The sequence below is a fragment of the Fistularia commersonii genome, chromosome 32 (genome assembly GCF_037954325.1).
Source record: "Fistularia commersonii isolate RoL2024-O1a breed Wild chromosome 32, RoL_Fcom_v1.0, whole genome shotgun sequence".
Lineage (NCBI taxonomy): Eukaryota > Metazoa > Chordata > Actinopteri > Syngnathiformes > Fistulariidae > Fistularia > Fistularia commersonii.
In genome coordinates this window covers 11,145,552-11,172,500 of record NC_141315.1, presented here as the reverse complement: position 1 = coordinate 11,172,500, position 26,949 = coordinate 11,145,552, and the positions used below count along the sequence as shown (strand labels likewise).

The window sequence follows — 26,949 nt, the reverse complement described above, 5'->3', positions numbered from 1 at the left end:
CGCGGCCGCCTCGGGACAATGGAGAGAAAGGCCAGATCCGGCGGCGGCCGGGAGGAAGCGGGGCGGCCGGGACGCCCGGCGGGTCGAGGCCCCGCCGCTCCCGGGGTTAATGGAGTTAGCCGAGGGCGGCCCGCCCGCCGACACACTGCACCTCTTTGTCCGGGACGTCCTCGGGCCGGACCCGGGAGGGGCCGCCGCTCGGTCACCGGGAGGGGGGGCGGGTCCCTCCCGGACCGGTCCAGGACTCGTACGGTGTTTGGAGGTCCCCTGGTGCTAGCGGGGTGTCCTCTCTACTTTAGGGAGCAGGAGGTCAACCTGACGGGACCACTTGTTCTGACAGAGAACTTTGAGGAGGACCTGAGCTTTTTCCTCAAAACAAAGAACACAGAAGCGGTCGGGTCTCCAAAGGTCTCGGGACAGGAGGAGGAGGAGGCGGCGGACGGAAGCTCCGGTGATCTGCTCACTTTGCGCAGGAGACGATGAGCGAGGAGTCCTTGTAGGCGATCAGGTAGCTCTGGTTCTCCGGGTTGTGCACCGTCACCTGAGGAGGGACCAGACACACCTTCACTGAGCCTTTTCCAGGTCTGACTCTGATTCTTCAAAACACATCTGGTAGCTACGGAGAAGGTGGCTTCAAATCAAATACACAAATGTTTCAAGTGTGTGTGTGTGTGTGTGTGTGTCACACACTTACGCTCTCCAGCACTCGCAAACACCTCTCGGCCCCCCACAGCGACGAGCCCAGCTTCTCCTCCTCCTCCTCCTGGTTCAAGTTGTCCACGCACTCCTTGACTGTGGAGACACACATCGTCACACACACACCGTTTCTCTCTCACACACACACACACACACACGGGTCCGTTCCTCGGCGGTTCCCTTACCTTTGTCCACCACGTGGTCCAGCCCGCCCAGCAGCCTCAGCTCCTCCTTGAACCAGTCTCCTGCCCTCCTGGACGTCAGGGACAGCAGGGTCTCCATGGCCAGGTGACCCGTCTGTGGGGGCGCACGTGTTTCAACCATGTGCTCATACACACTTCACTGTGTGTGTGTGTGTGTGTGTGTGTGTGTGTGTGTACCGTGATGTTCTGCAGGTCCAGGTGTTTGTTGTGCACCGTGTCGCACAGCTTCCGGATCTTCTCCTTCATCTTGGCGATCTCCCGGGCGCTGAGCTGAGGGGCGGAGTCCGTCGCGGCCCCGCCCCCCTGGTCCTGGTCCACGTCCTGGTCCTGATCCTGGTCCTGGTCCAGCTCCAGGAGCCGGATCATCAGGTCCAGGCAGGAGCGGTCCAGGTCCATGTTGAGCCGGTCTCTGCTGAGGATGTACATGAGGGAGGCCGTGCACAGCGCCAGGTTCTGCAGGGAGAAGGTCACAGCCGCCGTCAGGCAGAACCCTCGGCGCCGCCTTCAGAACCGCCTCTTCATCATTCCTGCCCAATCGCAGGGAAGAGGCGGGGCCTAACCCGGCGGGGTCGGCTGTCAATCGTACGGATGGTTCGGGACCCGGACCATCTTCTCTTCCGCACGTTTCCATTTCATTCAGCGCTTCTCTCTGAGGGACGCCTGGTGAAACACCTCCTCCACCTCCCGTGTGTGTGTGTGTGTGTGTGTGTGTGAGGCTCACCTGGTGCTGCGGGGCGTCGTTGAGGGTCTTGAAGACCTGGGCCACCTTCCCCCTGGCTCTGAGGTGCATCCTGAAGCTGGGCATGGCGCAGCGCGTGGCCAGGCTGATCACGCTGCGGGGAGACAGAACCGGCTTCACCGATTGGCCGCGACGGACGGTGGCGGCGGGCGGGCGGGCGGAGCTCCGCGGCTCACCTGAGGCAGCGCGTGTTGAGCGGCTGTCCGCTCTTCAGGCCCGTGGCCAGGTACTCGAAGTCGTCGGTGAACTCCTGGTTCTCCCCGAACTCCACCACGTCGTTGAAGTGCTTGACGTGCTGCACCACCGTGTAGAGCTGGAACAGGAAGTCACATGATCACCTGAGCTCCCGGGAGCCGAGGCGCGCGAGAAGGTCCGTACCTCCTTGTGTTCTTTGCGGCACTTGAGGGCGGTCACCGTGTCCCGGTAGGGGTCCGTGGGCACCGTCACACACTTGGTGACCTTGGGAGGAGGGGGCGGGGCCTTGAACACGCCCTCGTCCTTCTTGGCGTCCGAGGGCTCCTTGCCGGATCCTCCGGCCGCCGCCGTGGCGGCCGTGGCCGGGGCGGCGGCCGCCTGGAGGGGCGAGGAGACAACAGCTAAGAACTCTTCTCCAGATCTCAGCGTGTCACACTGGACCCCGGAGATCAATAATTATAAAAACAATAATACAGTAACACCTTGACTGAGGTCAGAGGTCGGCAACCCGCGGCTCCCTGAGGCTACTGAAAATAATCAACATTTCATTCAAATGTATTTTATGTCGGTTCGATTTTAAAATGTCATTTTTATGATGATTTGAAGATTTTTGACGATGAACGTGTTCAAATCTTTTTGTCGCTCTTAATAAGCGACGGCGGCCGAGACGGAGAGGACGCCATGTTTGCTGTGCTGCCGGTGGATCACTGAAGTTTGGCTTTTTGTCATAAATGCAAGGACTCAAAAAGACATTGGGTATTTTTTTCATAAAAGTGACCTTCAACCCAGCATCTTTTGTTCTGAGTTCAAACTGTTTTGTTTTGCAGGAACGCCTTTTGGTTTTCTCTGCAGTTGTTGATTGTTTATCCCTTCAAAGGGTTCCTCGTCACGTGCACAGCGTAGAAACAGGTTTCCCTGGACACTGAAATCCTACTCTGCCGTCTGCAGTGCATTAGGAAACATGGCATAAAGTTAAAGAATATAAAAGGTTATATGGCTTTCATTCAATATCAATGTGAGAAGGGTTGTGTGGCTTAATGTTTTCTTTACGAGGGGAAACAAATCCAAACGTCTCTCTGAGCGGGAAGGTTTCCGACCCCTGAGTTGGAGCTGAACTGGTTGTGTGACTGGACTCGCTGCTGCTTGGTCAAACTAAATTTCACCCCTATAATGAACTGAAATGCTATTCGTCCATTCCGGGATTATTATTATACCCTTTAAATAAGGAAAATATTCTTTGTAAATAGCAAATCATGTACAGAAAAATAATAATACATAAAGATGGCGGTGGAGATTTTTTTATTTGGTTCTCCATCCTGGACTTACTGTCTCCACCCTTGATGCGACAATGTGTTGCTAAACGCTAACTGCTAACTGCTCCACTTTATGTCTTAACTCCATTTTTGAACGGCGTGAAGCCGCTCGACTTCTTAAAACCATCAAACCGTCACCGTCTGGCTTTGAACGCCTCGTCCGCCGCTCCAAATCCCCGACTTCTCCGTCTCTTCACGGAGGCGTCCACCACACACACGCCTCGCTCGTGATTTTTCAGGATGTTTTTCTGGGGTAGCCGTCCCGCCGTCTTTAAACACCACTTCACGGCCGACGGCGTGCACGTGGGTGTCAAAGGCTCAGATCTGGGCTGCCGTCACAAAGCTAACCTGCTACCGAGCGACAGCTTGGATCCGGGAGGACGGCGAAGTGGACGCGCTCCCAAGTCAAGGTTCCACTGTATCATAACAATAAGAATCCTGCGCGGCGCTGGCGGTCTTACGGGGGTGGCCTGCGAGCGGGAAAAGAACGGCGGCGGCGGCTCCTCCTCGCTCTCCAGCGTCCAGTGTCTGGCGTTGTACACCGCTTTGGTGGGAGACTGCAACACACACACACAAACGTACAAAGTAAACACACACGACGGTGGCGTGACGAGGCCTCCATCTTTGTCCGGGCTCAGTCGTTACCTGCGCGCCCGCCCGCCCGCACGGCCCTCCTTTCTCATGGAAATCACGTCGGCGGCGGCCAAGTCGCCGGTGGGCCAAAACACTATTTTTGCCAAAATGTATTTCCATCCTGACCGGCTTCATTTGAGGGGATACGGCGGGGGGTCGGAGGGGGGCGAGCTGACGCCCGCCGCCGCTGATCGAGCAGCGGGACGCGCGCTTGAAACAAAACCCGCGCTCTCATCCCGCGTACGCCCTTGCCAGGGCTGCGGTTGGCGGTTGCCGTGGCGTCGGCGATGACGGACGGGGGGAAAGAAAGACTTGGCCGGCGAGCGGGGTCCGAGGGAGGCTCGTGCACGGCGGGGTTAATGAGCAGAGACAAAGGGGTGAGCGCCGCGCCTGGAACATCAACGCGTGGAATTAAAGCCTCCTGCCGGGGATGTGAGCGCCGCAGACGGGACGCCGCGCTGACTTCCTGCTACGAGTCCAATAAGGAGCTCTCTGTCCGGCGTCTGTTAACAGCTTTGGGCTCAGAAAGGGACTCGGCACGGCGCCGGGGCCCACGGTGGCCCGGGGCCCACGGTGGCCCGGGGCCAGACGCACAAAGGAGGCAGGATCAGATTTCAAAAATGAAGTGACGGGAGCGGCTAAATTGGCCTGAAAATTAGCGGGGAACAAACCACGTGGACGCAGACGGACTCAAGACGCCGAGTCGCCGCAGAGCGTCCTTGTTATGGATGTCATCATTACGCCTCCTACGCTATGTTCGGACGGGCGTCGTCACGGTAACGCCCAGCCTCTGAGCGGAATCACGGAGGTGATGAGGAGCGGCTGGATTACTCAATGTGCCGCAGCAGGAAGTGTTTTTTTCCAGGCAGATGTTCCATCATCGATCATGACGGAATATCTCTCGTGCACTGCCACATACTTTTACGCCCATGTGCGTGCGTGTGTGTGTGTGAGTCTGACCTTCTTCTGCGCGCTGAAGATCCTCCGTAAGGTGTCCGGGTTCTTCTCGGCCGACGGTTTGCCCTGGCTGGGCCTCCTGGTGACGCCGGCCAGAACCCTGAGCCCCTCCTCCGAGAAGTCCAGCACCTCTGTGGGACAGACATCACGGCCTGAGACGACGGACGGTCAGCTGTCAATCATCCGGTCGTCAGAGAACATGCTGGAACGTTGGCGGAGGACGGAGAACCCGGGCTCAAATAGGCTCAAATAGGGCGGATGGGCGAGGAGTTTCTTTTCGATTGAATGGCCGCACGTCGGAGCTCCTCCGGTCCCTGAGGGCATCATTAGCTTTGAGCGTGGGCGGAGGAGCCGGACGGGTAAGCGGACGCCTGCTCCTCGTCCGACGGCGCCATGAAAAATGGATCCGAGGCTGCCGGCAGCGGCGGGAGGCAGGAGGCAGGAGGCAGGAGGCAGGAGGCGCTCCACCTGTCCACCATCTTCAGAAGAGATGTTCCGCCTCTCTGGCCGGCTTCCTACCGGACGGCGCCGACACGAACGCCCGGCTCCGCGGCCAAAACTAGAACCCGACCGCCACCTGCCGGGCTGCCGGTCGCTCTGACGACGACCGACGGCTACGCTCACGACACAGCTCGGTTGCCATGACGACACATTGCACCAGATGATCACGGTCATAATATTCCAGTCTGGAGTGACTGGAGACAGAAACAGGCCGGGGTGATGTTGCTACTGTGGGCTAGAAGATGACACTGAAACCAAGGTGCCCTGGATAGGAGTGTGTGTGTGTGTGTGTGTGTGTGTGTGTGTGTGTGTGTGTGTGTGTGTGTGAGTAGTGTTAACCTGCTCGTATCCTGCTGTCCGTCCTCTCCGAGCACTTCTTGCTGTCCTTGGTGGTGAGCCGGTCCCGGGTCTCAAAGCGCTCCATCAGCTCCGGCGACTCGTCGCCCAGCGCGTCCTCCTCGGGACTCATCCGCGTCGCCTTGGCAACGGCCGCCTTCTTGGCCTTCCTCCTCTGCTTGCTTGTGGCGCCGCCGTCGTCGTCGTCGTCGGCGCCGTCGCTGTCGCTCATGTCGTCGAAGCCGAAGTACTGGATCTTGTACTTGGACGGGGCCCCGCCGCCGTCCCCCTGGCTCGGGTCCGCCGGGCCGTCCGAGTCCTCGAACCCGAACAGGTCCAGCTTGGTCTCCTTCTTGGATTTGGACTGAGACGTCCGGAACCTGCGGAGCACAAAGGAGGGTCAGGATAAGGAGCGGCCGGGACCGACGGCACCGGGCGGACCGGAACCAGAAGAAACCGGTTTCTGCTTCCTGAGGACAGAGAACATGGCCGCCGACGGCTCCGGACCTCAGGGGGGCCGTCGGGAGAACCTGACCTCAGGTGACGGTCCGGTTCCCGCCAAGGACAGGGACCTCAACCAACCAGGGCTCATGTTCTTGTCCAGAGGTGACGGCCAGGTCAGCTGTCAATCACACAGACCATCCCCTCCGTTCACCCTCTCACACACACCCGGGTCTTCAATGAACCGTTTCTGGACCGAGGACAGCCTGCTGAGATCCAGGTCCATCACCGGGTCGGAACCTGACCCAGCAGACCAGGCTGGAGGGACGGTTCCGGAGACGTTCGCGCAGCTCCGACCGGACCAGAAGAAAAAGCAGCAGGAGCTGCTCGGATGAAGTGCAGAGGAGAGGAAATCTGGGCTCCTCCTCCCTCCAGGGCTTCATCCCTTCATCCCTTCATCCCTTCATCCCTTCATCCCTTCTCTGGAGCCACTCGGCTCCTGCTGTGAGGTCAAGCATGAACATCTCAGTGGTCTTCGCTCCATCTGGGGATTCCCATGTTTTCAGATCTCTGTGCTGCTGTTAGCTCCGGGCAGGACTGCAGCTGGAGCTCGCTGATCCATCCCGGCCTCGGGATCTTCGGGACCTCGGCTTCGTCCAGAGAAACCAGATTGGTGTTCCCATGGTTCTCAGCCTGGGCCGGAGACGGCAGGCCCCGTGAAGGATCTGCTCTGAGAAGACGCAGCAGCCGGAGAGCTCGGCCCCCCCGGCCGCCGTCACCAGGGCAACAAGCTCACCGATGTAACACTGGAAATCACGTTGTAAAAAAGGCCCCCCGACGCGTCACGTAAGAGGAACCGAGAAGAAGCTGGAGGTCACCGCGCCCTCCGCAGCACGGAGTGGAAGCGCCTGCTCCGATTCTGCCGTTTTACCTCGTGTTCTGCGGCTCCGCCTTCTTCCGCTGCCAGCCTGCGTCTCCCAGCTCCGTCGTGCTGCAGGACCCGCCGCCGCCGCCGCCGCCAGAAGGCGCCGCCTCGCCGCTGAACTCCTCCACCCCGCGGCCCTGGATGGTGACGTTGCACGCCGACACCGAGGACGGGTGGAGCACCGTGTAATCCCTGGTCCGGCCCCGCCCCCCTCTGCCGCCCGCCGTCTTGCCGCCGGCGCCGGCCGAGGCTTTGGGAGAGTCGGCGCCGAAAACGGCGCTGGTGAAGGCGCCGGCGTCCGAGGCTTTGCCCTGCTTGCCGGGCCTCCGGTACGTCCGACAGTTCGAGTTCCTGACCAGCGACGACGGCGCGTGGGAGTAATCCGACGTCTCGGCGGCGAGGTCGGCCGAGACCTCCTCGCCGTCGCCGGGCGTCCGGGGCCGCGGAGGGGAGGGCGGCTTCTGCGGCCGCGACGGCACCGGGTCGCTGACGCCCGCCGTGGCCCAGGAGAGCGTGGGGGCGGGGTTACGGGGCTCCTGGCTGGGCGACGGCGGGCGCAGGCCCATGATGGCGTCCCACGAGTCGTAGGTGGACTCGGCCTTGGCGCCCGTCTTCAGGGTGGTGGTCTGAGCCAGGGGCTTCCTGTCGCTCTCGCTGGCGTTCTGGTACCACGAGTAGCTGTGCTGGTTCTCCAGGGAGGACGAGGACGACGAAGATGAAGACACCATCTGCTGGGACTTTCCTGGAACCAAGAGAAGATGCAAAAATGGCTTCAGAAGAAATGTGTGTGTGTGTGTGTGTGTGTGTGTGTGGTGAGCGGCAGGATGTTCCATCCGAGCGTGTCGGTGAGGAACAGAACTACAGAAGCCCTGAATCCCTGTGTGTTCCTCCTCACGGAGCTTCACCTGCACCCGCCTTCCCACCGGCCAATAACGCGCAGGCAAAGCGGGCCGACGTCACACAGGAAGTGCAGCCCGGCGGTCGGAGCGTGAACTTTCACGTGCGACCGCTCACACCCGCCGGGTGTCTTGTGGTGGCGGTCGCCTCTTGAGTGTGACTGCATGTGTTTGGATGTCTCCAGAAGAAAGGTCTTCTAGGAGAGCAGGACGTGATGACCTCCCTCAACTGGAAGCACCTCTGACCCCACGCCCCCCCCGGCTTCTCCGCTCCCATCTGTATGCTTCGACGGCGGGCCGGCGGGCGCCATGGCTACGCTCGGCTGAGCAGACGGGTCACAGATGGTCACTGGGGGGGGCGGCGCCCAGGGGCGTCTACGCCTTCGCGGCCGTCATTCAACGGCACTCGACCCTCCGTCCAAACCGGTCTCTAACCGATGTCTCGGTGGGTCGGGTCGGGCGGGTCCAGGAGCGAACCGCCTCGGGCGACACCTACCGAGGCTGGAGCTGCTGTTGAAGAAGCGCGCGGTGTCCTCGATCACCCTGGGCTGGTTGCGGTCGGCGGCGGCGGCCCCGGGCCCTCCCTGGCGGGCGCACCGGCTCCCCGCCTCCGGGGGGAGCCCCGTCCGCCGGGCCTTGGGCGGCTCCGGCGGGGCCGGCTTGGCGGGGGACGACCTGCTGCGAGACGACACCGGCTTGGACTCCTCGTCGCTGTCGAAGCCGAACGGGTCGTCGGCCTCGTCTCCGCCCGGCCGCGGCCTCTTGAACACCTCCAGGACGGAGTCGCTCTTGGGGGCCCCCGCCCGCTTGGAGCCCACCTTGGCCTTGTAGGTGGTGTCGCCCCATTTGGTGCTGAGGGTGCCCCTCTTGGTGGACAGGACCTCGTCGAACTTGGACGTGCCCTCTCCCCCTTTGCGGCTGTAGGTTTTTCCAAATCTGGATGTCATTGTTGCATCTGGATCATATTCCCTGGAAGGGGAGGCCAAAGGAGAACATCCTGGATTATTTACTCCACTCCTCTGTCACTATACTTCTACTTCAAATACCAGATAACAAACACATTAGGAAATAAAAACACATTACAGACTGGCATCAGCCGATTGACATCTCTCTGACACACACACACACACACACACACACACACACACACACACACACACACAAGCGGCAGCTTTGGTTAGTTTCGAGTGAGGAGATCAAGCCTGGTCTGTTCAGGAACACGGACATGTTCAATTTCCTCAGATGATTCATCAAAATGTGGGATTTCACGAGAGGCGCGGCGTTGCATTTGAAAAGTGGCTGGCGTTCTGGGGGAGGGGCATGGAGAACAGGTCAACTCAGAGAAATTCTGGCTGATTTAGCAAAACACAGCAAGCGTTCGCTGCATTCATTCATCATCTCCAAGGCTTATCCTGCGTTCGGGGTCGACGGGCTGCCGGAGGCTACGCCAGCTGTCATCGGGCGAGAGGCGGCGTTCACCCTGGATCCATCACGGGGGCCACATATAGAAACGTGCAACCGCTCGCCCTCTCATTCGAACGTCAAATACAGACGGACGAACGTTCACGTGGACATATAATTATTCATCCGGTCTCCAATGAACCTCCTGCAAGTGTTTGAGACTGCTGGAGGAACCCGGAGAACCCCACATAGACACAGGGAGAAGCTGGAGACTGAAGCCCCCAGTGGGAATCCAACCAGGGACCTCCTGGCTGTGAGGAGGCACAGCTAACCACAGCGCCAACTCTTTCATACCTTTAAAAAATCTTATGCAATTAAAAGCAGTTCCTGATAACGGTGTAAGAAATATGAAGTACATATGAATGAAGTATGAATTGTCGCAGGATTGCGCTAAGATACACACAGTAATTCTTGAAAATAAACCGGAAGTGCTGTGCTGATTTTCATATCTGGTGTTCATCAACAATCAGAAAAAAAACATAGAAACATCCGCTTGGTGTTGAAAGAAAAGGGCGGTATCTTCATGGTGAATTCATCAGTGGATTTCCCACTGTAATAAATATACGATATTACATTTTGCACTACATGTTAACCTCAAATATCTGCTGGATTAGCATCTAACCGGGAGCTACCCCGGACAGCTGGTTTGCCAAAACAAAGCTAACACTAGCAAGCAGGCAGCTAGCCCTGGTGCTATCGGTGACGCTAGCCGAGGACTTAATGGAAATGACAGGCAAACCACATGCCGGCTCGTCGGTCGCGGACGCGCCGGCGTGTGCGCGTCGTCGCCCGAGCAAGTAAAAGTGCGTGTGACTCAAAGATACGCCGTTTATACCAGTTCCATCTACGTTAGCTCGAGTTGTTAGCCGCTAGCACTAGCGATAGGCTTAGCACAGGAACCGAGCAAGCTCCTAGCCTCGAGCTAACGGCTAACAATAACTGTAAACTGACATCTGGCGGCAACACAAGCGACAGTGACCCGCAACGGGCGCCGTTATTTGTCGGTAAACACACAAGAGACGGTACTGGCGACGGGACTTACTTGGTGAGCTAAAGGGCCGATGTGGATGAGACACTCTCCGGACCCGAAAGAGCCGCTAAAGTCGCGCAGGACCCCCGGGCCTGCTTCCCTGATCCAAGCTGCCCTGCTCAGTATAAACAAGGCCGCGCACACAGCGACTTCGGCGACCGGGCGGCACGGAAACACCGCGGCGGGGAACCGCACACACGCACCGCCGCGACCACACGGGGTTTAAACGCCCGTTGAGCCAAATCCGCTCCGATTTTCCAGCTAAATCGCGTCCAATTGTCTCCTCCGGGTTTCGACGGAGGCTTCCATTGGACCTAGCTGCGACAAGCTAACCGGGGGCAGAGAGCTCAAACCGGAACTTCCTCGTTCACCCTTCACATTAAGAGGCCGTTTGAAACGCGTACGCCGACACAGATGTGCTTATTAAGTAACAAAAACTGGCACTGACCGTGCGTGTCAGGCCTGGGATGCAATCCGGAATCAATATCACGCGTGGATATTCCACTCTGGCTCAAGAATTCGCGGCGACTGGGGTTTCATCGACTATGTTCTTTAATGCTTACAACCGGAAACGGTTGTGTAGAATATATCTAGCTTGACGCTGGTGGCTTCGTCAACTATTTTGTAATGCTGCATTCAAGTGCTTCCCTTCAGCTCGTAAAATGCAGTTTTCTTCCGCACAATGAGACGTTCAATGACCCCACAGGACAGGCATTCAATACGAAACCACAAGAAAACTATTTTCAACTTTTTTAATTTGATCATTTGATCATTGAAAAACAAATTTAAACTAAATCATCACCGTGTGACGAACCAAAGATGGGATTCCATACCATAGCTCTCAAAATGGCCTGCTTGACAATAAATCTGGACCAAAATAGTACAAAAGAAAAAACACGGATTTGTTGTGACTTTGAATCACTTCGGTATAAGATATCTAAATGAACATACTCTTTAACCCTGTTGAGGTTAGGGATGGTGATATAATCATTAACACAACATAAACAGAACCATGCATTTGTCTGTTTCCAACATGTGTTTTTAAAATAACTGTAAAACTATGTGTCCCTAACCTGGCCGGTCTGTGGGGTGTCAACAAATGTCATGAACTGGATGGAAAAACAAGGTCAGACTTACTGCTCCCTCTGAGGCGTTCAGGTTCTGTGCGTCCCAACTTCCCCCAGCAAACCACCCCCTCACCCCCCGATGCAGCATCCCGCACCCCCTTTTACATCACAGGGCCTTCATCTTCCACCGCGGCGTCCTTGTGACATCACGGCCTCCTCCAGAACACCCCCAACGGTCCAGACCTTCTCCGGACTTCACTTCCTGTTCCCAGAGAGTTCAATTTGTCTCGCCGTTAAACATCTGAGATGCTCGCTGATATGGATTGAATTGTTTTTAACTGTTTTATCTGGACGTGACTTGTATTTTATGTGAACTTTTATACAATAATATAACACTGAAAACTAATAATGAGGAAATAACAAAGGTTTCATCGGGGGGGGGGCTGGAGCCAATCAGGACTGGCAGCAGGGCGAGGGGCGGGGCTTAACCAGGTCCGGCCACCTGTCAATCCGCCGACAATTCACCCCGTCATTCACACCTATGGGCAATTTCGAGTCTTCGACGAGCGCGCGGAGAACTCATGCAGGAGAACACGGAGAACACGGGAGGTTCTGACTGCTGACCCACTCAAAAACACATTTCAAAATGATGAAACTCAAATCCAGATAAAGGATGTCCTCCCGTTCCCAAAGTAAACGCCACATTTCTTGGCGTTCAGACCTGCTGACCCCGAGAACAAAACATGTTGTCTCCAAACGAGGAGGAGGCGGGAGGGTTGAGGGGGCTCCATGCTTTGGAGATCGGCAGCCTGTTGACATGAACCCGTCTGTGGGGTCATCCTGGCCTCCAGCCCCGGCCCTTCAAACAGCAGAGGTCTTCTCCACAAGCGGGATCGCGGCTGGAGGCGGGGCCCCGACAAAGAGCGGCGGATTCCGAGACGTTGCCAGGACCTGGACCGGGGAGGCGTCGCACCTCCGGATCCTGGCAGACCCTCTCCCCGGCCGCCGGAGGGCTCCGGCGTCCCGCCGCCTCCGGAGAATAGACGAACGCCGGAGTTGGCGGCTGCGCCATCTTTCCTGACAATTAGGCCTTTGACACTCAGCAGATACCAGGCTGGCAGAGGAGGCCAAGAAAACCCCCCAGCTCTACCTCCACAGACACCGTCAGCGATGTCCAAGAAGGAGCAGATGTTCTTCGAAACAACCACCTGACGGCGAGGAACTTTGAGAACGGCAGGGTGGAGACAGGAGTCCGCGGCTGATGATCAGCGACGCTATCATGAAGAACTCTCAGATACAAAAGCAATTGGGAAGTTTTTGCTTTCAACATACATACAATTGTGTGTGTGTGTGTGTGTGTTTGTGTGTGTGTGTGTGTGTGTGTGTGTGTGTGTGTGTGTGTGTAGCATAAGGCTTTCCTGTAACAGGACAAGGATTAGTTTGTACTGCAGTTGCACCTTGTGTCCACTAGAGGTCAGCAGAGAGCAAAACAACCCTTCGAACCTCTCCAGCATCTTCTTCATCTTTAGGATATTTTGGGGCAGTTAATTCCAGATTGTCCCTCTTCCTGGTTATATTTATTTATTTACACTTTATGTCATATTTCCAGGAAATTAAGACAGAATTGATCTTTAAAAAAAAAATCAAAAGACAAGATTTTTATAGAAGAATCTAATGATATCGCATTATGCCCTAACTCTGACTTTTTTATCCTTGTTGGTCTCAGCCCACTCGCATCCTGCCTTTTTTTTGTTTATTTATTTTATTCCTGTCATTGTTATTATCACTCTGTTTATGTTGTTGTTTAGTTTGGGTTGTCTATTTTTCACCCTTGCTCTGTTATCCATTCCTGTCCTTGTTGTTGTTGTTGTTTTTCTCGCTGCTGTTTATTTATGTGTGGATGTCTTTGCTATTTTCCAATTGTCTTGATTCACTGTGGAGACCCCTAAAGGGAAAAGCCGAAAGAAAAAGAATACTTATAATTGTCTCTCTATTCATATTTACATCCATATTTATTGACATTACAACTGCTATGCTGCTGTAACAAAATGATTTATATATCTTATCTTATCTTATCTTATCTTATCTTATCTTATCTTATCTTATCTTATCTTATCTTATCTTATCTTATCTTGGCACTATTGAAGTTATTCTTATGTTACCAATTATACTGTCTATGAAATTGACCCAAATCATTATGATACCTGTGTGGTAGTCTATTAATAGAATAAAAATGACAATAACATAATAATACAATTATTCTCACAGTTACCAAAATAAGAATCATTTGATTGGAAATGTTTAAAATGGAACAAATAAAAACAGTCGCTAAATACACTGTCACTATTATGATGATCATGATTATTATCATTGCAATAATCATTATTAACATCAATAACATTATAATGACAATATTTTTATTAATAACAGTATTATTATACGCATTACGGTTGATAGTAATAATAATCACAATAATAAAAAGAGTAGCTTAGCGGTCACTGTAAAACTATATTTCCCATCGTTCTTTACGTGCGGAGCGCGCGTGCGGGGCGGGGGGGTAAGTTGCATTCTGCGATCTGATTGGTTGGATACAAGACACATCAAGTTGTAAGAATGTGGACTGAAAGTGATGTCGTTGTTTCTTCAAAATAAAACAAAATGGCTTCTGACGATGGATAGCAGCAATAATAACATCTTTACAACGCAAATCTATATCATGACGACATAAAAACAGCAGCAAGAAGAATTCATGATTCATAATTTACTATACATTTCTTGAATACTCACGAAATAGGGGGGAAACGCAAACGAGCAAACAGGCATGGACTCACTAGCGAGCCCTCCGATGGGCGGTCTCAAAACACCCCACCATCATTTTACTCATATTTACCTTCATATTTACCTAAATAGTTGCAGCGCGTTCATTGTACACCGTTTATTAACCGATAAAGTCCATGTATTTAAAACGCTTTTATTTTGTAGGCTGAGACCGGAAGCAGCCTGCGTCTGCTTGATGGTAGCTTGACGCCTGGGCCGGACAGCTGCCACACCGGACTCGGACTGAGCCGAACCGCGGTGAGTAAAGTCCGCGTACCGCCGGCGGCGCGGCTCCGCTCGGCCGCCACAAAACAACATGTTCACGAAAAATCGCCGTCTTTTATTTAAAATTCGTAAATCCAGAAGCGGACGCTTCGCGGCGGGAAGGGGCGCCGGGGGAGGAAGCGGGTCGCCGTGCCCGGGCCCCGGGGGCGGACAGCCGGCTTCCCCCCCGGGGGGAACCAAAGGCCGGCGGACCGGTTTGACCGGAGGCTTTTCAGCCGCTGCACACCCGCGGTCATTTACACCGCTAGCCTACATGCTAGCTCATGCTAATTATTAGCAGCTAGCAGGCGAGATTTACATCCCATAATAACCCAGGAAGTGCGAACATAAGCTCTTCCTGTACCATATTCCGACGGTTTATTGAGAAAAAGGGATATTTAAACTTCCCTTTAAATGATTTCCTCTATTTTAAACTTAAAAACTAGAGTTATCCTTTTAGCAGGCAGCCGCGATGGCTACAAACGAGAAGCTAAATTTTATGCACTACTCTTGTATTATTTCCCCTAGAAAGTCACTGTTTTAATTACAAATTTGAATTCATCTCGTTTATTTGGATTTATTAAACAATTATATCAGATTGATGCATTGATGCCCCTCTTGATTTTGAGAATTATGATTTTGGTTGTCTCCCTGCTTCCCCATTAATTACTTGAAAGTTCTTCCAGAAAGTTCTTTTCGGTTTGTTTTTTGTTGTTTAGAAGTTTATTAGGACAGTGTATAAATACATTAAGCACAGAGGCAGAGATGTTTGTACCAGATTATAGCTCATAGCTAATTTCCATCTGTAGTCCTGTTAGAAACCATCCTCTATGCTACATCAGCAGGGTGTCAGCTAACTGCCCCGTTTGCCCCTCCAGCGACCTGTGATGCCCCAGGGGGGGCGGAGACGGCCGGGGTCGCCATGCCGTACGTGGACCGCCAGAACCGCATCTGCGGGTTTCTCGACATCGAGGAGAACGAGAGCAGCGGGCGTTTCCTGCGGCGATACTTCATCCTCAACAGCCAGGAGGGCAGCCTGCTGTGGTACATGGACAACCCCCAGGTGAGCCGGGCGCCAGGTGTGTGTGAGTGTGTGTGAACGGGGGTTGTGGGTGTGTGAACACGGGGCGAGTCGGTTTGGGAAGGTCAGTGTGTGAATCTGTGTCACAGTGTGTGAACGCTGATGATTCTGTGTGTGAACAGGTTAAGTTGGTGTGTGAATTGGGTTGAGTCGGTGTGTGAAAGGTTGAATCAGTGTGTGAACGGGGATAAGTTGGTGTTTAAAGAGGGTTGAGTAAGTGTGTGAACAGGGTTGAATCGGTGTGTGAATGCAATTGAATCGGTGTGTGAACGAGATTGAATCAGTGTGTGAACGGAATTGAATCAGTGTGAACGGGATTGAATCAGTGTGTATACAGGTTGAATCCGTGTGTGAACGAGATTCAATTGGGTGTGAACAGGGATGAGTCACTGTGTGTATGGCGATAAGTTGGTGTGTAAAGAGGGTTGAGTAAGTGTGTGAACAGGGTTGAAACGGTGTGTGAATGGGATTGAATCAGTGTGTAAATAGGTTTAATCAGTGTGTGAACAGGGTTGAATTAGTGTGTGAACGTGATTGAATGGGTTTTGCTAACAGGGAAGAGTTACTGTGTGAACAGGATTGAATCAGTGTGAGAAAGGTTTGATCTGGTATGTGAATGTTGAAGAGTCGGTGTATGATCAGGTTTGAATCAGTTTCTGAAATTATTGAGTCAGTGTGTGAATCTGTCACGGTGTGTGAACGCCAATGATTCTGTGTGTGAACGGGTGACGTTGGCGTGTGAATTTGGTTGAATCAGTGTGTGAACAGGGCTAAGTTGGTGTTTAAAGAGGGTTGAATAAGTGTGAAGAGGGTCTAATCTGTGTGAATAGAAATGAATTGGTGTGTGAACAGGATTGAATCAGTAAGTAAACAGATTTAATCAGTGTGTGAACGAGATTGAATTGGTTTGTGAACAGGGATGAGTCACTGTGTGAATGGGGATAAGTTGGTGTGTAAAAAAGATTGAATCAGTGTGTGAACAGGATTGAATTAGTGTGTGAATGGTATTTAATCAGTGTGTGAACGGAGTTGAATCGGTGTGTTAGCAGGGAAGAGTTACTGTGTGATCAGGGTCTAATCACTTTGTGAAATTATTGAATCAGTGTGTGAATAGTGGTTACTCAGTGTGAACGGGATTGAATCAGTGAACCGGGGTGAGTCGGTGTGTGAACAGGCAAGTGTGTGTGTTTCTCACTGTTTTAATGAAGCACATCTGTTTCGGTTCTTGTTTTCTCCAGAATCTGCCAGATGGTGCAGAAGAAGTGGGATCACTCAACCTGTCCTACATCTCCATGGTTAGCACACACACACACGCACGCACGCACGCACACACACGTGCAGTCCTGATCTTGCGTGTGTCTTTTAGGTCAGCGACGCCACCAAACTCCGTCCGAAGGCGGAGTTCTGCTTCGGTGAGTCCACCACCCTGGTCCTCCTGGTCCCCCTCCATCTCAGGGTCTGGGTCGGTCAGGCAGACTCGGGTCTCCGCGTCTTTCCCGCCTCCTTCAAAACAAAGTTAAAGTGAACCCAAACATCCAGGCTCCTGTGGACTGGGCTTCTCTTTCCCACCCCCTCTTCCTCCCTGGGCTCTCCTTCTCCTGCCTCCTTCCTCATCTCCTTCCTCCTTCCCTTCCTTCCTTCTCCTTGTTTCCCACCGGCCTGATCCTGCGCCGTCCACTTCCTGTTTTGGTTTGTTGCCCCTTGTGACTTCTTGCCGAGCCTCAATGAGAGGAAGCTGTACAATGATTTGCATCTGGATGGGATGGGGAACACACACACACACACACACACACACACACACACACACACACACACACACACACACACACACACACGTGCTATTTTTAACCCTGGGATTTGCACGTGTCACCCTGCAGTCATAAACGCTGGGATGAGGAAGTTTTATCTGCAGGCCAATGACCAGCAGGACCTAGTGGAATGGATCACCGTCCTCAACAATGCTACCAAGATCACTGTGAGAACCTCTCTCACACACACACACACACACACACACACACACACAATCAATCAATATGTTGTCAACCCCACCTTCACCTGGTGGATTCAGGTACCGAAGGCGGGCGAGGCTGAGGCTCCTCTGGAGATCCTGGGAGCCAAGCAGATCTCCTACAAGACGGAGATCGTCGGAGGAGTTCCCATCATCACCACCACCCAGGTAACACACACACACACACACACACACACACACACAGGTCTGGTCCTGTCTGCTGGAATTCAAAATGTGACTCGACAGGCCCTGCAGGCTCCCGGCGTTCCCCTCCCCTGGATTCCAACACCTCCATCCAGGTTCTGGCTGATTGGCGTCTAAAGTGCTGGACCTTTTGTTTTAAAACTCCTACTAAAAGTCACACACACACACACACACACACACACACACACTCCTCGGAGTCTTCAGAACCAACTCCAGATCAACCTGTTGTCCCGTCAGAAACAAGCCCAGGAGTGACGTCCTGTGTTCCCTGATAAGGCTTCTTCTTGTCAAACCTTGGGGGACCCAAGATCCAGTCTGTGTTCCCCAATAAAGCGGATGGTGTGTGTGTGTGTGTGTGTGTGTGTGTGTGTGTGTGTCTCAGGAGCAGGGGGAGGGGCAGAACGGGCCGGACCGGGGGGTCCTGAGGCGGGGTCACAACCAGCTGCCCTACTTCCTGTCCAAAGGGGCCCAGGACCAGGCTGTCGTGAAGGCCGGATACTGCGTCAAACAGGGAGCGCTGGTGAGAAGGGCTTCACACACACACACACTCACAAACATGTTGACAACATTTTTTGTCGTTCCACTAGAAAAGCATCTCTAGTGGAACTACAAATATGGCGTCAGCCATCTGACCCATCAACAGATGGGCTTAGTTCAGAACTTGGAGAACATCTGGAAGAGCTGTTCAGAAAGCAGAAGCTTCGTCTGGCGGTGAGAGAAGGAAGGTTCTGGTTTTCTAGTTCTGTGGATTGGACTGGAGGTCTGGAAGTCCAAAGGGTGTGTAGGTCACGGAACCCTGGGTAGCTCCGAGCATAAACCAATGCTGTATTGACCTCCATGTTAGTTTTGGGAGCATGGAGGTGGGTTGGAGGTTCTAGTTACCTCTGCTGTCCAAAGACCTATGATGAAGTCCTCTGACAGCAAGATGTGGTGAAGCTAAGCCAGGCTAGCTGAGGATAGCCTGCAGTGAGGAGGAGGCTAACCGCTAGACAGTTCACTTCACCTTCACCAGGCGGGAAAAACATCACGTGACTCCGCTGACGGTGCACAGCGGCTGAACCGTGAGCTCGCGGTCACGCTAGTTTCAATGCTAACGCTAACGGCAAGCTAACCATCTCACACAGTTTCTGGATCACGCTAACCCGACGTCTCGGTTGCCAGATAGACGTGGTAGCCGAGCACACATCAGGAGAAGGTTTCCAGATCCAAAGACCACCTTGTTTCACCCTGATCTTCATCACTTTCCTCCCAGATGAAGAACTGGAAGAGACGCTACTTCATGCTGGACGAGAACGCCGTCAGCTACTTCAAGTCCAACCTGGTGAGAGACGGGGCTTCTGGAGCTTGTCCTCAGTGAAATCAGCAGAGAGCTGGATTTGTCATGGGCCAGCGCACACACACACACACACACACACACATACACACATCGCCGTGGGACCTATAAATCAAGTGCAACCCCATAAGTACAATAACTCAGAGATTTCCGCTTGTCAACAAGCACACAGGGAGATCGTCAAGTGTCCTTGCAAGGATAGGAGCATTCATACGTGTGTGTGTGTGTGTGTGTGTGTGTGTGTGTGTGTGTGTGTGTGTGTGTGTGTGTGTTTGTGTGTGTGTGTGTGTGTTTGTGTGTGTGCGCATGCACGCCCACGCTGAGACTTGTTTTGCCCCCTGGGCCCATTGTGAGTGTGTGTGTGTGTGTGTGAGTGTGTGTGCAGGCAGCAGCATGTGTCCTGAATACCTCCACGTGTTGTCAGATTAGTGAGTCCCAAATCACCGCTTGTGTAAGTGTGTGTGTGTGTGAGAGTGTGTGTATTTGTACACATGTGGCCACGCCCCATATGTGTGTGTGTGTGTGCGTTCATGACTTTACATTTTCCATGGATGATGCAGAGTGACATAATGGGTGCATGTGGAGGACAATGAGCGAGTGTAGAACTCTGCAGGTTAGCCTGAAGTTGAGCAGAAGAAGCTGGTCACACTAAGCTTCACCAAGCTTCCCCAGATGGTCCAGTGAGGAACTTCTGGCAGATCTTTAGTTGGTTTGGGACAGATGACATTTATTACAAGTATTCTTGGTGTTAACCTGTTAGCCTAGCATGCGACGCTGAAAGGTCCAGTGAGAGGATGGGGTTCCTGAAGGCATCATGCCGCGGTTCTCCCCTGAGCTCACCTCCTCCCTGCCGGTCGCCTCGACCCCTGGCCCGCCTCCGGTGTCCAGATGTTAGCACGTTAGATGGCAAAACCCACAAAACCGCTATCTCCAGGCTTTAGTCGCCCCCAAACCCCACCAGGATACGTGAAGGTCAGGGAGAAGGAGGGTCCTCAGAGACCGTCGCCGAGGACTCACCTGGTTTTCCCGGCAGGAGAGGGAGGCGCTGAGGGTCATCCCCCTGAAGGACATCCACAAAGTCCAGGAGTGCAAGCAGAGGTGGGTCAGCCTGCAGGTCCTGGGGTCGGGGGTTTCGGGGGTCGCCGGAATGAAACCTGCTCCTCCTCCCGCAGTGAGCTGATGATGAGGGACAACCTGTTCGAGGTGGTCACCGGCTACAGGACCTTCTACGTCCAGGTAAGAGGTCGCAGCCTGGCGTCGCTCTGAAAAAGAGGTCAGGAGACGTTCGGGTGTTCCTGTTCCTCAAAAAGCCTCTGAGAACATTATGGAACACATACTTGAGGCGCTCTCCTGTGGTAGATCCTAACCCTGTTTGGTCCCACCAGGCCGACAGCCCGGAGGACATGCACAGCTGGATCAAGGCCATCTCCGCTGCCATCGTGGCCCAGCGAGGACCGGGACGCTCCGCCAACACCGTGGGTACCGCCGGCTTCCCGTGCGCTTCCGATGCGGGTTCAGGACGGGCCTGGGAGACGGGATGAACGTATGAACTGTGGGCCGGGCGGAGCTGTTTCCGCGTTTGCGTTTTATCTCCTCCAAACACGCCGAGAACCGAGATCCTCGACCTGACCTCGGATCAGAGTCAATCCATCTCCGAGCCGGGCCGGTGGCGCCGCCTGGTGGCGACTGGCGGTACTGCATGCGGCCCGTCGTCCAGACCTTGGCTCTGAAGGAGATGGAGATGGTCGGGAACCAGCCGGATGATCGCTGATGTGTGCTGGACCGTGTTTTATCTTCTCAATGTTTCCAGGATGGAGATGACGGTTGAAATATGCGAGCCCTATCAGTGATACACACACACACACACACACACACACACACACACACACACACACACACACACTTACACTGTCCATGCTTGATGTGACCTCCCTCATGGAGTTGGTTTCCAAAGCCGCCGTTCCGTCCACCAATCAAACCCGAGATCTGCACAGCCCCGCCCCCCGGACCCCTCCGACCAATCAGCCGCGAGACGCTTAGCGCGCGATCGACGCTGAATCAAAACACCTCGCCAAACAAACGCACGAGGCGGGGAGGTCGTGCAGACGAGCCGAGGGCGGGCGGGCGGGCTGGTTTGAGGGTCTGTTCTGATTGGACGGGCGGCGGCTTTGGGGGCGGACCCTTTAGCGTCGGTAACCCAGGTGTGCTGTTTCCAGATCCGTCAGGCCCGAAGGCTGTCCAGCCCTTGTATTCAGAGGTACACGCCGTTCTGCAGCGAGTACGCCACGTAGGTCTGACACCGTGACCTTTGACCCCCACTACCACCACCACCACCACCCCCCCGACCCGCCCCTGCTATTCACCCTGCGTGCTAATCTCAGGCGTTAGCGACAGGCGGCGAGCGTCTGAGCCGGGCGCCTTCAGCCCGCGCTCGCGGCCAATGTTCTCCTCACCTAACAGAACCTGTGGAGGTTCTGCCTCCAGCCCACTGCCCACGTTCTCCTGGTAGCTTCTCAAACCTCACCATCGCTTCACTCATCCCAAGTAACAACTAGCGTTGTTGGAGGGAGCGGCTAACGTGCCGCTAACATGTCAGCTAATCCCCCCCCCCCCCCCCCCCCCGGTGCCTCCTCATCCTCTTCATCAGGTGTTTGTCTGGCCTCATCTTCATGATGTCTGAAGACCAACAGCAGCTCCAGGGCTCCTGCCAGGATGTTGTAACTTTAGCGTTAGCATTGGCTCTTCTCTTGGCTAACACGTGTGTGTGTGTGTGTTTGTGTGTGTGAATCTGCTTTCCAGAGAGTGAGGTGTGACAGTGACTCGCTAACCCTCCTCAAATGAGCCACTTCCTGCCTCCCCATCGTCCGAACGCCCCCCCCCACCCCTCTCGCCGCGCTTCCCTAGCAACCGCCGCTCCATCCCGTCCGGCTCCTTGGCAACCGCAGCTTCACCTGTTTCGTACGTCTCGCTTTCCGAACCGCACGAATTGCCGCGTCTCGCCACGTCTCACCGGGACGCCGTGTGACCCCGCGTCTTTGCCATTAGCCTCCTGCTAGCAGCAAGGTTAGCGGCGGGGTTAGCAGGCGGGTGCGGGACCCGATGCAGAGTCACACGGCCGTCCTCTTCGTCATCATCATCTCCTTCGGCACGCTTCCAGCTAAGCTAACCCGGGCTAGCCGGACGGTTCATGTGTTTGAACGTGACGAGTCGTCCTTTTGGGTTTTTTCTTTTGCGCCGCCCGCTCAGCTCCACTTCCCCTCCATCGCATTTCATCCATCCGTCATCCATCCTTCTCCGCTCCGCCCCTCCGCCGTCTCACCCCTCCGTCGCTCTCTCTCTCCAGGAGCGTGGTGACTCGCCCACGTCCTCCTCCACCTTCTACTACCCCCTCGACCAGAAGCTCCACCCCCCTGAGTCCGCGGGCGCTCAGCCTCGCCCTGGACACGCAGAACCAGGATCAGAACTTCATGGGTCTGTTGCCATGGAGACTGAGCGGCGCGCCGCCGGAGATGACGCCGCTGCCCGCCGCCAGGTCCCGCCTGTCGCTCCAGGAGACGCCGTCCAAGTGACGGGCGGTGGGGGGTCGCCGTGGAAACGACGCAGCGGTTTCCTCAGCGGCGTGGAGGATCTGGACGGCGGCGGCGAGGAGGAGGAGGAGGAGGAGGAGGACCTGCAGATGACCCTCATCTGAACCCGCTTTCTTTCTTGCTCATTTTGATTTGATGATTTCAGTGACCTTTGACCCGCGGAGTCTCGCCACCGGGACGTCTCGGTGCCAAGAACCAGAAACGGGACCCTCGTTTTTATATCCACTGCTGAACTCCTGCAGGAGGCCGGACCGGAACCCGCTCTGAGCCGCTCTCCAAACTCTTCTCTCCCGGTCCGGTCCGGTCCAGACTCTGACCCGGTTCGTAACTCGTTCCCTCCTCGTCCGGACCCGGCGCCGACCCGGTCCGGACCCCGTTCAGGAGCGGGTCTGCGAACGCTCGGATGGACTCCATCTCTGCCCCCGGCCTCGGGGGGGGGGGGCTCTTGTAAATCTTGTTAAAGATGTCCTTTACTTTTCTAACGTTAGAAAGAAGTCCTGAGGACTGAGCGCTCAGTGCTGATCTGATATTCTATCAACTTCTTGACTTTTTGTGAATTAAATCCAAAAAACAGACGTGCTGTTTCTTGACTTTGAACATCTCGTCATTTCTCCCGCCCTCATGGAGCTCCTGGACGCCTCGCCCAGATTCTTTTCTTTTTTTCTCCTTCTTTCCTTCTCGGGTTTCCTCTTTGTGGATTCCTCCCGGAGTTTAGTGCGTGATGGTCCGTTCAGAGAGAAAAAAACCTGAAGGTCCGACCTTCTCCTCCTGAAGGTCTGCACAGAAAGCTGCTCCAGATCCGGGCCGCCAACTGAGTTTCATTCAGCCCGTCAAGATCCATCTGGAAGTGTCTCGAAGAGACGTTCCTCAGAGGAACCAGCTCTGAAGGTTCCCCTCTGACCTTCTGGTGTCAGCTCCTCCTCTGTCCACCAGTGGGCGCTGTGTCCCAGCAGTAGGGCCAGAACACACACACACACACACACACTGTCTTCCTGTCAGGTTCTGGAGAACAGCGGTGGACACCTTCCCTCCTCAGAAGTTCTCTTCTCCACCTGGCTGAAGGTCCCCTCGGCGTCCAGAAGACCTCAGCCTTCAGGAGGACGTTCTGGCCCGTTGTCCTGCTGGAGCTCCTTCTCCATCGGCCCTCCAGCCGGTTGGTGTTTCCTCCAGAGACCCTTTGGATTCAACGTAAACAAACCACGGCTCACATGAGGCTTCATCTGATTGGCCGGCGTTCACCATGACGACGACACCTTTTTGTTTCTTTTTTGTTTGTTTGTTTGTTTTTCACCCAGCCCTCAGGACCATCTGAAGGATTGCATGAGGTTGGACAGGTGCCACCTCATACTCCTGCTCTTTAAATATTTGGAAGGGACCAAGAGCCTCCAGAAGCTTGGAGCGACAAACACTCACACACACACACACCCACACACACACACGCAACGTAAATATTTACCGCAGATTGTTTCGTGTTCAGCTCACAGTCCGGATGAAGCCCAGCTGCCGGGACCTCCGGCTTCCCTGCGGCTGCAGGTATTTGGACCGAATGGCGAGCGTGAAACCAGAAGGAGATGGTTTCCCGGCACCGCAGATCTGCTCCGTGGAGCTAAAAGCTAAAAGCTGCAGCTAGCAGTGTCGCCGTTGCTAATCATCACAGATACTCTATGCTAACATTAGCTGATGGCTAGCCTGGAGACATGGAGTCATGACACGGCGTCTCCTTGTCACTATAGCAACCAAAACCCGCAGGTTCGTGACATCAGCGAAGAGTCCTGCACAATCTTAATTTTGATTTGTTCTTCTCATGACAAACGTCAGCGCCGACAACTTGGCTAATGCTAGCATCTTTGAGCAGCTTTAGCACCTGATAGGAAACAAGTCCAAATCTGGATGGAGGAAGTCGCACACCGATCTCAATGATTCAAGTTTGCACACACACACACACTGCGTGAGCATCACATTAGCATTAACCTGCTAGTAGCTAGTCATCAAAGGTTAAGCTAAGTTAGCAGTTATCATGGAACGCTTCGGGCGTCAAAGGTGAGGTTTGAGCAGGGTGTGGACGCTCATTTTCTCAGCAGCCGAACCGCAGAACTACAAGTTCGGCGTAGCTCGTCAGGCCTGGACAGGCTCACGGAGAGCTAAGTAGGTCAGCCGGACAGCGAGCTCGTCAGTTAGTCAGCGCTGAGTCAGCGGGAGGGATCAAAATACTGTCTGCATCCAATCAACCCCCCCCCCCCCAACCCGGAGGATGGTACATTCCGTTTGAGCTGAGACGCACAAATAAAAAACACCTGGAAAGCGGAGGATTCCGACGCTACCGGTGCGGCGGTGGTTACGTGTTGAGGTCGGTCGGCCTCAGGACCCCCCCGGCCCGGTCTGAGGCCCCCCGGCGGCTAACTTCCCCCCGACGTAGCGTTTCTCCAACACGTTCCTCGGAGAACCTGGAGGACGAGGATTGTCACGCAAAGTCCACCGAGCACTCAGTTTGGGCTCCGACTGGCTTGCGAATCACCGTTAGCCACGTTAGCGGCGCTCACCGCTCGGTTCTTTCCTCGTCCGGTTCCGAGAACATTCTGCGGATGGTTCGAGAAACTGAGAAAAACTGAGGCGAACCGTGTGCTTCCTCATCCTGGCTCCGCCCCTTCCTGTCAACCACTTCCTCCTCGGCAGCCAATCGGAACCCTCTAGTGGACGGCTGACGCACGACACCTGAACGCCTCATACAAGTTTTTTATGCGCTTTTTAAAATATCAAACGTTCCTTTTTTTTTTTTTTTTTTTTGCGCAACGCAAATAAAATGATTATTCTTGTATTTGTTTGTGAATACAACTTTTTTTTTACCCTTCTTATTTATATCATTATTATCCTAATCATTACAATTGTAAAAACTATTAATGTAACTTTGTTGAAAGTGATCAAGACAGCCAAGCAAAAGCTCATTTATCCCGACCCGGATCAAAGATGTCATATTTTCACGATGACTCACTTGGACTCGATTCCTGAAACAAGATGCTGCAGGAAAAAAAAAAATGGAAAAAAACTCGAAAAAAGCAGAGGACGGATCGGATTGGACGAGGGAGTTTTGACTCACCGACACCAACGTCGTCCAACGGCTGCACGGCGACGCTCGCCAACACACACACACACACACACACACACACACACACACACACATCTAAACATTATCGCTGTCGGGCTCAATTTGATAGATATCACACACACACACACTCACTGAGGGTTTCTGGGAAAGTGTGTTTGTGTGTGTGTTTGAACGGCCTCCAACAGATACTAACATGATTGTTGCTCAATTCACTGACTGCAGTTTGTAATCCGTTTGGAATAAAGTGTGTGTGTGTGTGTGTGTGTGTGTGGAGATTTGCTGGAGTTCAGCTGTGAAACTCTGGGATGCCGTTGCCACGCCGTCTGTGAGGAAACAACGCAAAGAATCAACAAATCGCGAGTCAGTAAAAGATTGAAGCAATGACCCCCAGTGACCTTTGAAATCTTTGCCCCTTTGATTTTTGGATGCCGCCATTTGATCTTGCATCCGTCGTCGCCACCCGTCGGCGATCGTCCTTTTGTCATTGGCTGGTCCTTCGGCGCTCCCGGTCGCGTTAGCTTCACGTCGCCTTCGAGGACACTTTGTGAAAACCGCTGTCTGGTTCACCCGACACGCCGACCGCGACCTTCCCTCTTCAAACCCGCTTGCAGCCGACGGCGAACCGAAGGAACGAACACGATGGCGATTTCCACCCCCCTCGGCGAAATCATCGCCGTTTTGCCAATTGTTAGCCTGTTAGCTGGCGGGCCGTGGCTGGTTTTGTCGACGAGGAGCCGAAGCTCCATCTGGACGGCAGATGTGAAGATGAGGTTGAGCTCAAACACGGAGGAGCCGGCGAAGGCGACCGGCCCGCCATCCCTCACCCGTCATCCGGCCGCTCTTCATTCCCCAAACAGAAGGGAGCGGCCCGAGTATGGACGCCAAACAGCCGGGCGTCATGTGACAGGAAATGAGCCGCCCTCCCCCTCCCCCTCCCCGCGGGGCATTTATCAGCGTTATACAACCCTGATAGGGTTGTATAACCCGCTCTGTGAAAACACCCCTGGCACGGACTCTGTGTGTGTGTGTGTGTGTGTGTGTGTGTTATTCCTAATGGCGCCAGCAATCGAAAGCCCCTGCACCGTTTCTCCAAAGCCTTGGAGAACTTTGGAAGGGCGCCGTCCGAGAACCCCTGGAAAGGTCGAGGCCCGCAGCCAAT

At 54.2% G+C, this 26,949-nt stretch overlaps 2 protein-coding genes across 5 annotated transcripts in view; one reads left to right on the top strand and one right to left on the bottom strand.

Moving 5' to 3' along the window:
- The window catches only part of LOC147215517 (wings apart-like protein homolog), a 14,241-nt gene extending 3,763 nt beyond the window's left edge, over positions 1 to 10,478 (bottom strand). Inside the window, exons 1-13 of the mRNA XM_086139958.1 lie at positions 10,339 to 10,478; positions 8,332 to 8,804; positions 6,946 to 7,681; positions 5,577 to 5,953; positions 4,740 to 4,867; positions 3,608 to 3,703; positions 2,017 to 2,211; positions 1,815 to 1,951; positions 1,621 to 1,732; positions 1,077 to 1,352; positions 882 to 993; positions 695 to 792; positions 465 to 541 (exon numbers count right to left, since the gene is read on the bottom strand). Of these exons, the coding sequence (XP_085996084.1) occupies positions 465 to 541; positions 695 to 792; positions 882 to 993; positions 1,077 to 1,352; positions 1,621 to 1,732; positions 1,815 to 1,951; positions 2,017 to 2,211; positions 3,608 to 3,703; positions 4,740 to 4,867; positions 5,577 to 5,953; positions 6,946 to 7,681; positions 8,332 to 8,782 (2,795 nt within the window). The 5' untranslated portion in view covers positions 8,783 to 8,804; positions 10,339 to 10,478. The remainder of the gene's footprint in view (positions 1 to 464; positions 542 to 694; positions 793 to 881; positions 994 to 1,076; positions 1,353 to 1,620; positions 1,733 to 1,814; positions 1,952 to 2,016; positions 2,212 to 3,607; positions 3,704 to 4,739; positions 4,868 to 5,576; positions 5,954 to 6,945; positions 7,682 to 8,331; positions 8,805 to 10,338) is intronic.
- Positions 10,479 to 14,397: 3,919 nt separating this feature from the next.
- Positions 14,398 to 23,262, top strand: plekha1b (pleckstrin homology domain containing A1b). Of its 4 annotated transcripts, none has more exons than XM_086139789.1 (13): positions 14,398 to 14,468; positions 15,353 to 15,537; positions 16,794 to 16,850; positions 16,922 to 16,967; positions 17,433 to 17,530; positions 17,624 to 17,731; positions 18,150 to 18,287; positions 19,020 to 19,088; positions 20,134 to 20,198; positions 20,273 to 20,336; positions 20,486 to 20,575; positions 21,317 to 21,378; positions 22,444 to 23,262. In XM_086139789.1, exons 2-13 carry the CDS (start codon positions 15,397 to 15,399, stop codon positions 22,667 to 22,669), a joined length of 1,164 nt encoding a protein of 387 aa, XP_085995915.1. In that variant the 5' UTR covers positions 14,398 to 14,468; positions 15,353 to 15,396; the 3' UTR covers positions 22,670 to 23,262. The 4 variants fall into 4 exon arrangements, with proteins under 4 accessions (XP_085995915.1, XP_085995914.1, XP_085995913.1 ...); XM_086139788.1 differs by having other exon boundaries at positions 21,317 to 21,387; XM_086139787.1 differs by lacking the exon at positions 21,317 to 21,378.
- The last annotated feature ends 3,687 nt before the right edge of the window (positions 23,263 to 26,949 follow it).

Coding starts and splice junctions, on each gene's coding strand:
- plekha1b (XM_086139790.1), top strand. CDS start 15,397: ATGCCGTACGTGGACCGCCAGAACCGCATCTGCGGGTTTCTCGACATC. Junction 16,968..17,432: donor GAAGGCGGAGTTCTGCTTCG/GTGAGTCCACCA, acceptor GTCACCCTGCAG/TCATAAACGCTGGGATGAGG. Junction 20,576..22,443: donor CGGGACGCTCCGCCAACACC/GTGGGTACCGCC, acceptor CTCTCTCTCCAG/GAGCGTGGTGACTCGCCCAC.